This window comes from Penaeus chinensis, chromosome 39 (assembly GCF_019202785.1).
Source record: "Penaeus chinensis breed Huanghai No. 1 chromosome 39, ASM1920278v2, whole genome shotgun sequence".
In the NCBI taxonomy this organism is placed as follows: domain Eukaryota; kingdom Metazoa; phylum Arthropoda; class Malacostraca; order Decapoda; family Penaeidae; genus Penaeus; species Penaeus chinensis.
Genome location: NC_061857.1, coordinates 5641582 through 5654081, shown reverse-complemented (window position 1 = coordinate 5654081; position 12500 = coordinate 5641582). Strand labels below are relative to the sequence as shown.

At 40.0% G+C, this 12500-nt stretch overlaps 1 protein-coding gene across 1 annotated transcript in view; it reads right to left on the bottom strand.

Moving 5' to 3' along the window:
• Positions 1–12500, bottom strand: part of LOC125046427 — a 15172-nt gene that overhangs the window by 2433 nt on the left and 239 nt on the right. The window contains exons 1-3 of the mRNA XM_047644202.1: positions 6045–12500; positions 1887–5843; positions 662–1544 (exon numbers count right to left, since the gene is read on the bottom strand). The exon at positions 6045–12500 is cut by the window's right edge and continues 239 nt beyond it. Coding sequence (XP_047500158.1) covers positions 662–1544; positions 1887–5843; positions 6045–12500 — 11296 coding nt within the window. The remainder of the gene's footprint in view (positions 1–661; positions 1545–1886; positions 5844–6044) is intronic.

The following is a 12500-nucleotide window of genomic DNA, read 5'->3' as shown; positions in this document are numbered from 1 at the left end:
TTTTTCCGTGTCACGACATGAAGAGGATCGCGATGCTCCTTTTTTCCCTTATTAATGTAACTTTTTTTGTTTGTTTGTTTTCAAAATAACATAGTGGCTATTGTCATTGTTACCAGTATTATATACAATTTTCTATCAATATTTTCCTATTATCTTTTCCTGGCATTGTGTATTTACTTATATCATGATTTAGCACTCGTATTTAATCATATAACTGGGTATATTATCCATATTATCATTATCCAGGCCTGGTATCGTTATCAGTACAATAATAGGTACTGTATACATGTTTCAACCGTAAATGCAGAGAATACAGTAAATGAGTATATATTAAATATTAAAGTATATAGTAAATACAGCTTTCAAGAAAGGACAGAATGAAACAAAGGATAGCACTGAATATCTTTATTTTTTTTTTTATCTAGGTTTCGAAGAGATGGATTGCATTACATAAGTATTCAGTGCACATTTTCTATTGCAGTGCAAGATACAACTTGATTCTGGTCAGATTTTGCTGAATGTGTGCAGAAACATAAAATGGAAATTGACAAAACAATTACACGTAAATTCCAATGACATATTTTTTTTTTTTTTTTTTTATTCATGATCACAAACAATATATATATATATATATTGTTATATCATTTTAGGATTATGTCACTTGGAAGCGGTGACAGTTACTTCTGGTACTGTATAGTGTGCAGACACATCGGTAAACGACGTCATGGAACTTGACTCGGTTGTCAGATCCTCAACAAATTTGTCAGCGATAACTTTAGCGTCCGCAATCAGGTTTTTGGTGGTAGCTAAGGAGCCGCTTTCTTCCTTGCTGAAGTGTCTCATTGCCTTAGAGAAACCGTGCATTTTTTCCCGTACGTTTTGATACCGGAAAGATGTACTGTTGCCCATACCACCAGCACCACTGTCACTGCTTTCACCTTCACTGTTTGAACCTCCTGCTGCATCGCCCTCACTGACTGAACCTTCTGCTGTGTCGCCTTCACTGTCTGCACCTTCTGTTTCTGCAAGCTGTAGTGCTTTTAGCAACAGCTGGGAGGCGCATAACACGCTATCTTCATTACTGCAGTTTTCACCTCCATCTCCTGCTTCTGTGGTGCCTCCATCCGACCCATCTCCTGCTTCCGTGGTGCCTCCATCCGACCCATCTCCTGCTTCCGTAGTGCCTCCATCCGATCCATTTCCTCCTTCTGTGGTGCCTCCTGATTCACCACTGCTGTTTCCATTAACTGTATCTAACAACTGAGTGGAATATTGCAGGAAATTCGTGATTTCCTGGAAGAAAGAGATTTCTTTTATGATTTGGACTTTGCTGGAGACTTCCTCTGAATAGGTAGTCATTAATTCTAGTGCTTCACTAAAACTGTCCATTTGTTGTTGTACTAGTGATTTTAGTTCAGCGCCGTCATCATCACCTAGTTTTGCGCCCTCAACCTTCTTCAAGCTCTTAAGTTCTTTACCAAACCTCTTCATCTTCTTGATTTGGTCTTGCCTTATGTCCTTCGGGGATTCCAAGCCGCTCAAGACTGAAGTCATTTCCATATGTATCTGATGTATTCTGTTTGCGTTCATTTCTTTTGCTTTCTTTTCTTTCTTATTACCTCCTCCACTATTACCCTGTCCATTACTACCATTACCACCATCTTCACTTCCTCCTCCAGTGTCTCCACCATCACCACCATCTTCACTTCCTCCTCCAGTGTCTCCACCATCACCACCATCTTCACTTCCTCCTCCAGTGTCTCCACCATCACCACCATCACCACCATCTTCATTTCCTCCTCCAGTGTCTCCACCATCACCACCATCACCACCATCTTCACTCCCTCCTCCAGTGTCTCCACCATCATTACCATCACCACCATTACCTTCAAGTAGTTCTAACAAATCTTCTAGTACTGTGTGAGCCAAATCAAACCTATAAACTACCTCCTCAATACCAGCTCCTTCTTGTGCAGTTTCCAAGTACACTTTACTTATCAGCTCTGACAGACTTGATTCTTTGATACTATACTTCCATATCTGCAATTCTGGAATATCCTCTTCATTAGCAACATCAAACATAGATGTAAGTTTCTTCATGGTCCTTTTGAATCTAACTACAGAACTACCATCTACTGCTGAGCTGTCGAAAGTCCAGGACATGAGTATATCACTGACTTCTGTCATGAAGCTTTGCAAACTATTTTCTTCACCTTCATCTGACCCACCTTCATCACCTGAATCTCCAACTGCACCTGAATCTCCAACTGCACCTGAATCTCCAACTGCACCTGAATCTCCAACTGCATCGTCTCCTCCATTTCCTCCAGCCGATTCATCTCCATTACTTTCACCGAACCAAAGCATTGTTTCATTCTCAAATGCATCCAGAATGTTTAGTGCATCTTGAGCCGCAAAGACATCTGTGACGGTCCTTCCATAGCCTTCCATCATGCTACTTTCATTCCTGATAGTTACTTGAACAGATTCTACAAAATCACGAAGATTCTCAACTTCTGTTACATTGACAGATAACCCATTGGTTTGCGCCTCTTGGATGGCAATTAAGGACATTCCAATTCCACTGACAAGGTTCATATCCATAGATCCCATATCGGCACCAGCAGTAGTGAGAGCGGCGCGAATGCTTGCTAATGACGTTTTGTTCATTTCCTCGCCACTTCCTCCAGCATCAATCAATCCTGTTAGATTACTAGTTAGAGACATTAGTAGACTGTCCATAGCATCAAGGAAGTAATACTGCTGATAGGCAGAATTTTGTTCTGATTCGGCCTTAAATATCTCGATATTGAACTCTTTTTCCATCATACTGTCAAAGAATAATTGCTGAGAAGATAGGAAACCTTGCGTTGTCAGAAGCACAGTGTCTGTCTGATCAATAAGCTCCATCAGCATAGTAACATCTGCTCCAGCATTGCCATCCGCCATAACACTGAATTCATACGCCAAACTCTTTAGGGAAACAACGTCTTCTTGAGAGATGAAAGCTGAACCCATTACTAAAGTTTCAAAAATTGTAACCATAGAATCAACAAGGCCCTGGGCACCAGCAGGAACACCCACATTGGCTGCTGATTTGATCATAGTGGACATGGTGGCTATATCTTCAATACTGGAATACAATAACCTATTTTGAACTGCTGTCCCATACCCTCGTACAAGTTGGCTCATTTGGGCAGATGTTTCTGATAATTCAGAAATCAAGCTAGGTATATCTTCGAGTTCACTTCCCACTGTTGCAGAGATGCTGCTCAGTGTTTCACTGGCATCAACAAGCTTTTCCACGTCTCCTTCAGGCAACACAAGTCCATCTGCAAATAAGTTCCCTGATGCTGCTTGAATATCCGCAATTATTGCATTAACATCTATTTCTTCTCCAGCATCGCCTCCATTTCCATCACCAACCGATCCACCTCCATCAGTATTGCTTCCATCTCCTCCCTCACTAGGAATGGTCATGAAGCTTGTCAGACTGCTGATAATGCTTGTCATTGCACTATTTACCGGTGTAATTTTTGCTAAGGATTCCATGTTCTGGGTGTTTAAGGTTGAAATCGACATGGCTTCATTAAGACCGTTCATCATGGTATAAACCTCAAATAGTTTCTCGATACCAGTACCTTCACTATCAGGCAAGGTCACGGTGCTGAAATCAATTTCCTCTAGCTGTGTCTTCAAGTCAAATGGGAGAGCGGATAAGTCAGAAGCAAATGTGACTAAGATATCGAAGGCCATTGAGATCTGTTCATTACTTTCATATGTCACTACACTGCCCATACTCATTGTGAGTGTTTTTAAGTCAGTTGTGGCGGCCTCAATAATACTTGCTGATCCTTCTAAAATCTGAGATGTTCTCATGGATTGATATTCTTGTGTTGTATAAAAAGCAAAATTACTCATTGATTTTGAAAAGAATGCCAAATTCTCTTCAAGTATTGAAAGGGATGCTATGTTTCCATTATATTTTTCAATTGCCATTTGTAGCTTAGGTGCTGCTGCTGCCAACTCTCGAGCTGACCCTCTTGATAATGAGAAAATACTGGTTGTCATAGAACTGACCATCATACTCACTTCCTGCACCTCTAATACAGAAGTAAAAGTGCTGCTTTCCTCAATCATTCCACTAAATGGCATGGCTCCCATCACGGCTAAAGCAGCTTCTCCTCCTCTTGTGAAAATGGTAGATTGCCTAGTTGATGCTAATGATTTGGTTATGTCTCCCAAAATCTGTACTACTTCTTTGTAGTTTTTAACCGAAGAGCCTGCTTCTACTCCCTGCATGACGTTCATGAAATTTTGTACTGTCTCTTGCACGGACGCCATTTCAATACTGACAGGGTCAGCTGAAACGTCTTTTAGGAGTGTTAACATGGCATTCACTTGCTCTAGCTCTTCTCCCTCTCCATTTTCATCAACTTCCACAATACCCTCAGCAAATGACTCTAGCTGACCACAATACATGAAAACACCATCAATAACAGCATCTTCCTCATCTTCCATTTCCTCCCTAGTTATCCTTTCTGTCGTTGCCATAATAGATTGTGTAGCAGCCCCCATCTCAACAGTTAAATCTTCAAGTTCAGGTAGTGGAGCAACATCTTTCAGGGCAGCTGTCAGGCTAGGAAGCTCCTGCAAGAAGCCTCTACACATTTCTACTTGGTATTCTTGAATGTTTCCAGAGGTCCATTCTTCTAGGATATTTCTAGAATCTTGTATGATCGTCTTTATTTGTACCACTGATGCACTTTCAGGGTCTGGATCAGCAGTTCCTCCAGATTCCTTTATCCCAGTCATAGCAACACTAAATTCTTCCAGTATTGTCTGGGCTCCTTTAGTGACAAATAATTTTTCTTGTGTCTGTGATTTTTGCAGAGTGCTTCCAACTGCAAATCCTCCAATGACTTTACTTAATGAAATGCCTGAATCTAACACAAAGTATGCAGCAGCTTTTAGATCAGGTATAAATCGAGGGTTTTCCACAAGGTCAGATGTGAATAGAATTTCAGAACTTGATTTAAGCACCTGGAGTGTTTCCTGTGAGACTGTAGTACTCATTAAACTAAGTTCAATTAATGAATCTGTGAACAACTTAGCCTGTTCTAACAGGAAGGAGTCCTCTATAACAGATGATTCGTCTGTCACTGTGCCAACAACATCTATAAAGCTTTGGAACTGAACTTCCATGTTAGCTATGAATGCTGAAGATTCTTGAGTAACAAGAACACTAGTACTTGCATCGGCCGAACTAGAGAGCAGTTCAATAGATTGCTTGAGAGTCTGTCCTGTAGATTCAATAGCTGTTAGAGTGGCATCTATAGCTGCTGTATCCACCACAACACCCTCTGTTTCACCAAGCACACGCAGTTCCTCAATAACAGCACCACAAGCCATCAGAGTACTGTACTGAAGATTGTTTATGTTAGTACTAGCATCCTGCAGTATTATATTTACTCTGCTTATGACCGCCTCACTTGAAATACCTGAATCCTCAGTGCTTGTACCATCTGTGGTGTCTGACCCATCTCCGCCATCACCACCTGAGCTATCTGACCCATCACCACCTGAGCCATCTGACCCATCACCACCTGAGCCATCTGACCCATCACCACCTGAGCCATCTGACCCATCACCACCTGAGCCATCTGACCCATCACCACCTGAGCTATCTGACCCATCACCACCTGAGCTATCTGACCCATCACCACCTGAGCTCCCAGAACCACCTCCATTCTTTAGGGTTTCAAGCTCTGTCATTACATCTCCCATGAGCTGGTCTAACTGTGAGCTTATAAATGCTTGTTGTGAAATTCTCAAAGTGCTTTCTGGGATAATGACATCTGAGAACAATGGCGACCCAAATGATGACCCAATTTCATCTGTCTCTCCATCACCGGTGTCTCCACCATCACCACCAGTGTCTCCACCATCACCACCAGTGTCTCCACCATCACCACCAGTGTCTCCACCATCACCACCAGTGTCTCCACCATCACCACCAGTGTCTCCACCATCACCACCAGTATCTCCACCATCACCACCGGTGTCTCCACCATCACCACCAGTATCTCCACCATCACCACCGGTGTCTCCACCATCACCACCAGTATCTCCACCATCACCGCCAGTGTCTCCACCATCACCACCTGTCTCCATGGCTGTCAAGAAGGCTGACTGAGATGCTGCAGCAGCCTGAACTATATTTTGGACTGAATCAATGGAGCTCAATAAATTAGTAACATCCCCAATATCAGTATCTCCTTCAGAAGTGCTGGCAGCACTTAATTGGAAAGTGATGGTTCTAATTTCAGAAAGAAGTTCATTTGATACTAAGAATACATTTGTCACTTTCTTTAGTAAGGTCTCTAGTTCTGCAAAGAGATCAGCCGTGTCGCTACTACCCTTCTTAGTAGACATCCTGTTAATGCTACTTTTTAAGATGTTCAAGGTATTGCTTGTTTCTTCAGCGGTGTTAAAGGAACTCTTTGTTGCAGTTTTAGATTCTTTGCTCTTTATATCTGCTGACACAGATGCCTTAACTGTAGTCAGACTACTTAGGAATTCAGTTATTTGAGTAGCTTCAATCTTTGCCAGAGCTGTATTTATATCTCCTGCAAGGAATTTTTCAAGTAAAGTTACAGTTTCAGAAGTTTTTAAGGCCTCAATACTCATACTTCCCAAGGTAATTTCACTGACCATGGTAAAGACACTATTAAATATGTCTATTTGTTCTTGTGATGAATCAAGTGCTCCACCCATGTCTCCAGTTCCACCTGCTCCTTGATCATCCTCTCCTGTATCTGTAGTTTCCTCTGTGTCTCCAGTACTGCCCGATGCTCCAAATACAAAGCCTTCCAGGGCATCCATGCAACGAGTTATGGAGCTTTCAAGTTCGAAACTCTGATCAACTGATTCAGATTGGGCAACAAATTCCTTGGATTGTTGTGAAGCAGTTATGTATTGAGAAATAAGACTGATAAGCTCTTTGAAGTATTTGATACCGGTTCCTTTAGTTCCAGTTATTGCCTTTAAGTCAATGGCTCCAATTAAATCTCCAAAATCGGCTGGCACAAGTCTCAGATCAGCAGAGTATTGGACAAGCAAGTTATATGCTTCAGTCACAGCTGCATCTTCAGTATATTCTGCATCCTCAGACAATACTCCAATTGTTGTCTCTACGGTCTTAAGGTCTTGTAATGAAGTCTGTAAGGTTTCCTCAACCTTTCCAAGTGATTTTTCTATGATTAAACTATTTCCTACTGTCTTCTTTCGCTCAACAATTTCTGCGCCACGAACATCTATGACTGCCAGTTTCTCTATTATATTGCTCAGGAAGGCAACACCACCTGATGCTGTGGAAATACTGCTAATAATGCTCGCCATACCTTCTTCTATCAGCTTGATTTCAACAGCAGTCATGGTGGCTACATCAATCTTCTGCAGTTTAAAGTAGAAATCTGTAACTTCTGTAACTTCACTTATATCCCCTGAGGTTTCTGCTGCTAAACTTTGGACTGACTGATAATTGCTCCTTATTGTTTTACACGCAGCTTCAGAATACACGCTCTGTTTTTCTTTAATAACATTTCTCTTTGCTGTTATAACTTCATTGGAAACAACTGTTTTTTCCTCTTTCACGGCTGTCATTAGTTCATCGAGCATCATTATCTCTGAAACTCCCCCTTCCTCAAGTTTACTAATTACAATTGTCAAAACTTCTGAGAATGAGTTCATGAAAGCAATGTCCTCGGAATCATATGCCCCTTCTTGTTGTAAGAAGCTCTGGAAATTCGTAAATTCAACAAGTTCCATGGATGTACCGGAACCAGCACTTGCACTAACCTTCTCTTTTATACTGGTAAGAAGAACTTCAATGCCTGAAAGTTTTTCTTCAGCTTTTTGGACCACTTCAAATGTAGCTCCACTAGACTGGGAAGCTGAACCTTGAGAAATGCTTAATGACTGTGTAACTATGGCGGAATTTATCATTCGCTGTAAAGTCTTTAGCCCTTCGACTTTCTTCTCTTGCGTCATGCCTGTACTTCCAGTAACCAGTTTCTCAAGAGTGGTGCTGAAAGATGAGCTCATGATAGTAGATGTTTGTTCTTTAATTTCCTTAATGCTTTCTAATACTGTGGCAAATGCTTCGTCACTTATATCCGCTCCTTCGGTTAATGTAGAAGTCAATGTGGATTCAGCTTGTGAAAGTAAAGAGACCTTCTCTTTCGCGGTGAATAAATCATCTGCATATGTTAAATCAAAGACGTCTTCTGCAAGACCACCTGCCAGTGATCCATCAATGTCACTGGCAAGAGTAGTGGCACTTTCAAGGTTGGTTATAATCGTTCCCTGCTCAAAAGCGGTCTCCTGTAACACAGCTGTTAGTTCATCCAATGTCTGTAGGTCTTCTTTTGTAGCAGAGGAGTCACTTATTTTTTGAAGAATAATTGTTGCTTGTTTTATTTCTTCTGACTCAACACTTTCGCCATCACTACCGTCACCCACAGCCTCTAAAATATCGGCAAACACTTGTTGAATACTTGAGACGGATTTTTGATATTTCTGTTTGATTTCAGTAGTATCTTTTCTTGCATTATCTGCAACAATCATACTAATTTCACCTTCTACTGTACTCTTGACTGTGGAACTCAAATCTGAAAGCTGTGTTATACCTTTAACAACTAGCTTTTTAGCAACCAGAGTCTGCAATACAGATATTTTTGAGTTTAATTCTCCCAAAGTTGATTTTGTTATTCCTAGCACATTAGATTCAAACATGGTCAGACTTTTGATCAATGCAGAGACATCTGCATTCTCTTCACTCTCTGCGGTTTCTTCACCAATCGCCAAAATACTTGATGTCATTTCTGATATTTTTGTCATAGTGCTTTCAGCTTCCATAAATATGGCTATCTGGGAATTCTTTTTCTGATCTTTTTCGATCTTTGATTTCTTCTCCTTGACACTTTCTTCCAAAACTGAAAGAGTGTTTACGACACCAGTTATAGCATCGGCACCTCCATTAATGGTTGTTTTAATGCGTACTAATGTATTGAATTTTTCCTCTAATTCCTCGACTTTTTGAACTGTCATTGAATCTACATCTTCGACAAGAATCTCGGCAATTTCTGTAATAACACTACTAACATCAGAACCTGATATATCAGAATTGTCCAGAATATCGGTAAGTTCCATTTTGAGATTTTCAACAATAGTTTCAACAGCTGTCACAGAGTTTAAGCTTAAAGCCTCCTTCTTTGTCTTTCCTAGAACCGCATCACTGTTAAACAGTTCTTCCAGCTTACTCTCTGCAATAGATTTGAGCATTAACAAGTCTGTGATTCCAGTACCTTCAGTAACAGTAATAGCATTTAACTTCTCAATTGTTGTTTCTATTTGAGTTATCTGTTCAATAGTGAGAGATGTAACTGACACTTCCTTGACTGCAACAATCAAGCTAGCAACATCCTCATTTGGAGATTCCTCTGAAGCTAGGCCTATATCTGTTATGAGTGTTGATGTCGTATCGATAATAGTCCTCATAGCATCAGATGCTTTGTTCAGAACGGAAGACTTGGCTGTGATTGTTATTGCTGTTTGAGTAGATGATAGTTTTTCACTGATAATATCTGAAACTTCCTCAATCAGAATTAAGGCGTCGTCCTTTTTGGTTACATCTTGCTCACTAATACTTTCTAATGTTGCGAATACAATTTCTAGACGTTCCAGTTCTTTGAGCTGTACAGCATTTACACTACCTACTTCTTTTATATCAGTGAGCAGTGTTACAAAATCTTCTATATCAGCATTGTCTTCAGTAGCAGCCTCAACACTGATTGATTCGAATACCATTTTTACCTCTGATATGACTTTGTTGCTAGTCCGCAAAGTAGTGACTGCTGCCCTCTCTTCAGAAGTTACTGCAATTTCTTGCAATGATTCTTCTATATTTTCTGCTATGGACGATATCTGAGTTTCTACCTCTTCAAAAACTCCTGTATCTATATTAGTCAAAGTGTAAGCCTCTTTCAGTTCACTATTTAGTTTTTTAATCTCCTTTACTGTCTCAAATGTTATTTTCTCTGTCGATTCCATTTCGCTCAAAAGGATTTGTATATCCTCCATAATAAACAGTGTAGTTTGTTCCTCCTGATTATCTTCAAAGAAGGTCCTCAGGGATGCAAACTCCAATTCAAGATTCATTAGTTCCGTAGATGCTTGGCTTAAAATGGTCTTTTCATTGCGACTCTCCTTTGCTATCATAACGAATTGTTGCTCTTCCTCAACGGCAGTAATTGCTTTCTGTGTCATAGACTGTAATTCAAATAACCCTGATATTTCCTGGCCTGCTGTGACTGTAATTTCTTTTAATTGATCTAGACTAGTCTGAAGATCAGTATCAGTCTTTTCAAAGACCTTGGAGATATAGTCTTCCATTATTACCTTGAGCTCTGTTATTTCTGCAAGTTCTTCATTGGAGTCAGTCGTGGTTATCTCTCCAATTGCTGTAACTTTGGACTCAATTTCAGTCTGAACCTCTAGAAGTAATGTGTTTATCTTCTCTAGACTCTGTTCCTCCATTTCAATTTCCTTCAAATCTTCTAATTCTGAGAGACTGCTCATTGAAGAATCCTTTGCTTTTTCCACCGCAGTTAGGGCAGCCACAAGATTGCCAACACCCTGCTCATCACCGAGAAGATTTAATTTCTCTTCAGCAGCAGCAAAGGTTTCCTTCAACAATGCAATATCCTCTTCAGTTACTGAATCTGTGTTTGAACTGATAGTCTTAGCAATTTCAGTTATTGTACTAAGTTCTTCAATATCTTCACCAATCAGCTGCTCAGTGGCAAAGCTATCGATGAATTCACTTAAACTCATTTTTATATCCTCCAGTGTTTTCTCTACCATTTTTGTGATTTTCATGGTAGTTTTACTAGCGACTTCGGATTGGATTACAGACAAAGACTCTTCAGATGCTTCTACTACAACTTCAGCAGCCATCTTTAAGTCATCAATGTTATCAGGCTTAATGTTACTTTCTTTAATGGTTTGAAGATCTTTCACAATAACCTTTATTTCTTGGACAGTTTCCGTAGTGACAAGCAACACGTCTGTAATACCTTCAAGTGTTGTCTTAAAACCGTTTATGGTTTCTGTATTGTCTGTGCCTGTTGTTTCAAACTCTTGAATGGTTATTATAATTCCTATAATTTTTTCAGCTTCAACCTTTACATTTTCTAAAACAGATGCCAAACCTGCTTGATCAGCCAACTTTTGCTCTTCAGCAAGAGCTCCATCAATAATGGACACTAGTTCAGCTGTCTCGTCAGTTACTTCTTGTAAGGTACTTGCAAATCCGTTTATGGTTACTGTATCCTCTTTTAATGCAGCTATTTTTGATATTTTTGTATTCGTTGATATCAACATCTGAATGGTTTCCTCTGAAACTGCCTCTATATTCTCTTTTAATTGTACAATCAATTCTTTCACTTCATCAATTGCATTATTTTTTTCTTCAGTGTCTCCTGCACTCAGCTGCCCGAGAAGTGACTGCAATTCTTGCACCTGCAACTTGGTATCTTCGAGAAGCACAACGTCATTGTCTTCCTCTGCTGCAGCTTGATCAATTACTCTGTCAACTGATCCCTTGGCTTCTTTAGCAAGATCTATAGCCTCCTGCAGACTTTGTACGCCTACTTCGGTGGTGGTGTCGTAGCTAGTTACAAAATCTTTCAGCTCCTCAAGTGCAGTTTCAAGATTGCTGACAATATCTTCAGATACTCCGTCGGAAATCACCTGGTTAAACATATCAATGCAATTATTTACTTCTTCAGATGCCATTTCTTCTGTAAAACCTGTAGTTTTCTCCTGTAATTGTAACAGTGTTGTTTTACTCTCTACTATCAAGGTTTGTGCAAACTCAATTGTTGTGGCTGCTGCTAATTCTTGTTTAGCTTCCATAGTTGCTGTTATTTCTTGATTTATCGCTTCTTGAACAGAATCAAGAGTTTCAGTTATTTCAATTAAGCCAGCATAACCATCTTCAGTTGACAGACCTTTCACACTTTCAAACAATCCAAGAACTGTTTGTATCGATGTTTCTGTAATCAATTTTACTTGTATGAACTTACTTAGTTCTGCTTGAAGCTGTTCTATTACAACACTATTTTTACCACCTTCATCTTGTACAAGGGTGGTGCTTATAAAGGTTTTTATATCTTCTGAAATCTGTTGGGCTTTCTCAAGTGTTACTAAAGCTCTTGTTTCATCAAAAGTCGTTTCCAGTTTTATTACCACAGATTCTGTAAGTTTGACTGCATTGCTAGTTAGTATTACTGCATTTTCTAGTCCTGCAACAACTGAAATTTCTTCAGTTGTGCTAACTTTACTACTGATTTCTTCTTGCAGTGTCTGCAATTCTTCTGTTGTGGTTTCCGTTGATCCCGACAATATTTTTATCATGGCATTTATGATGTTTTGTA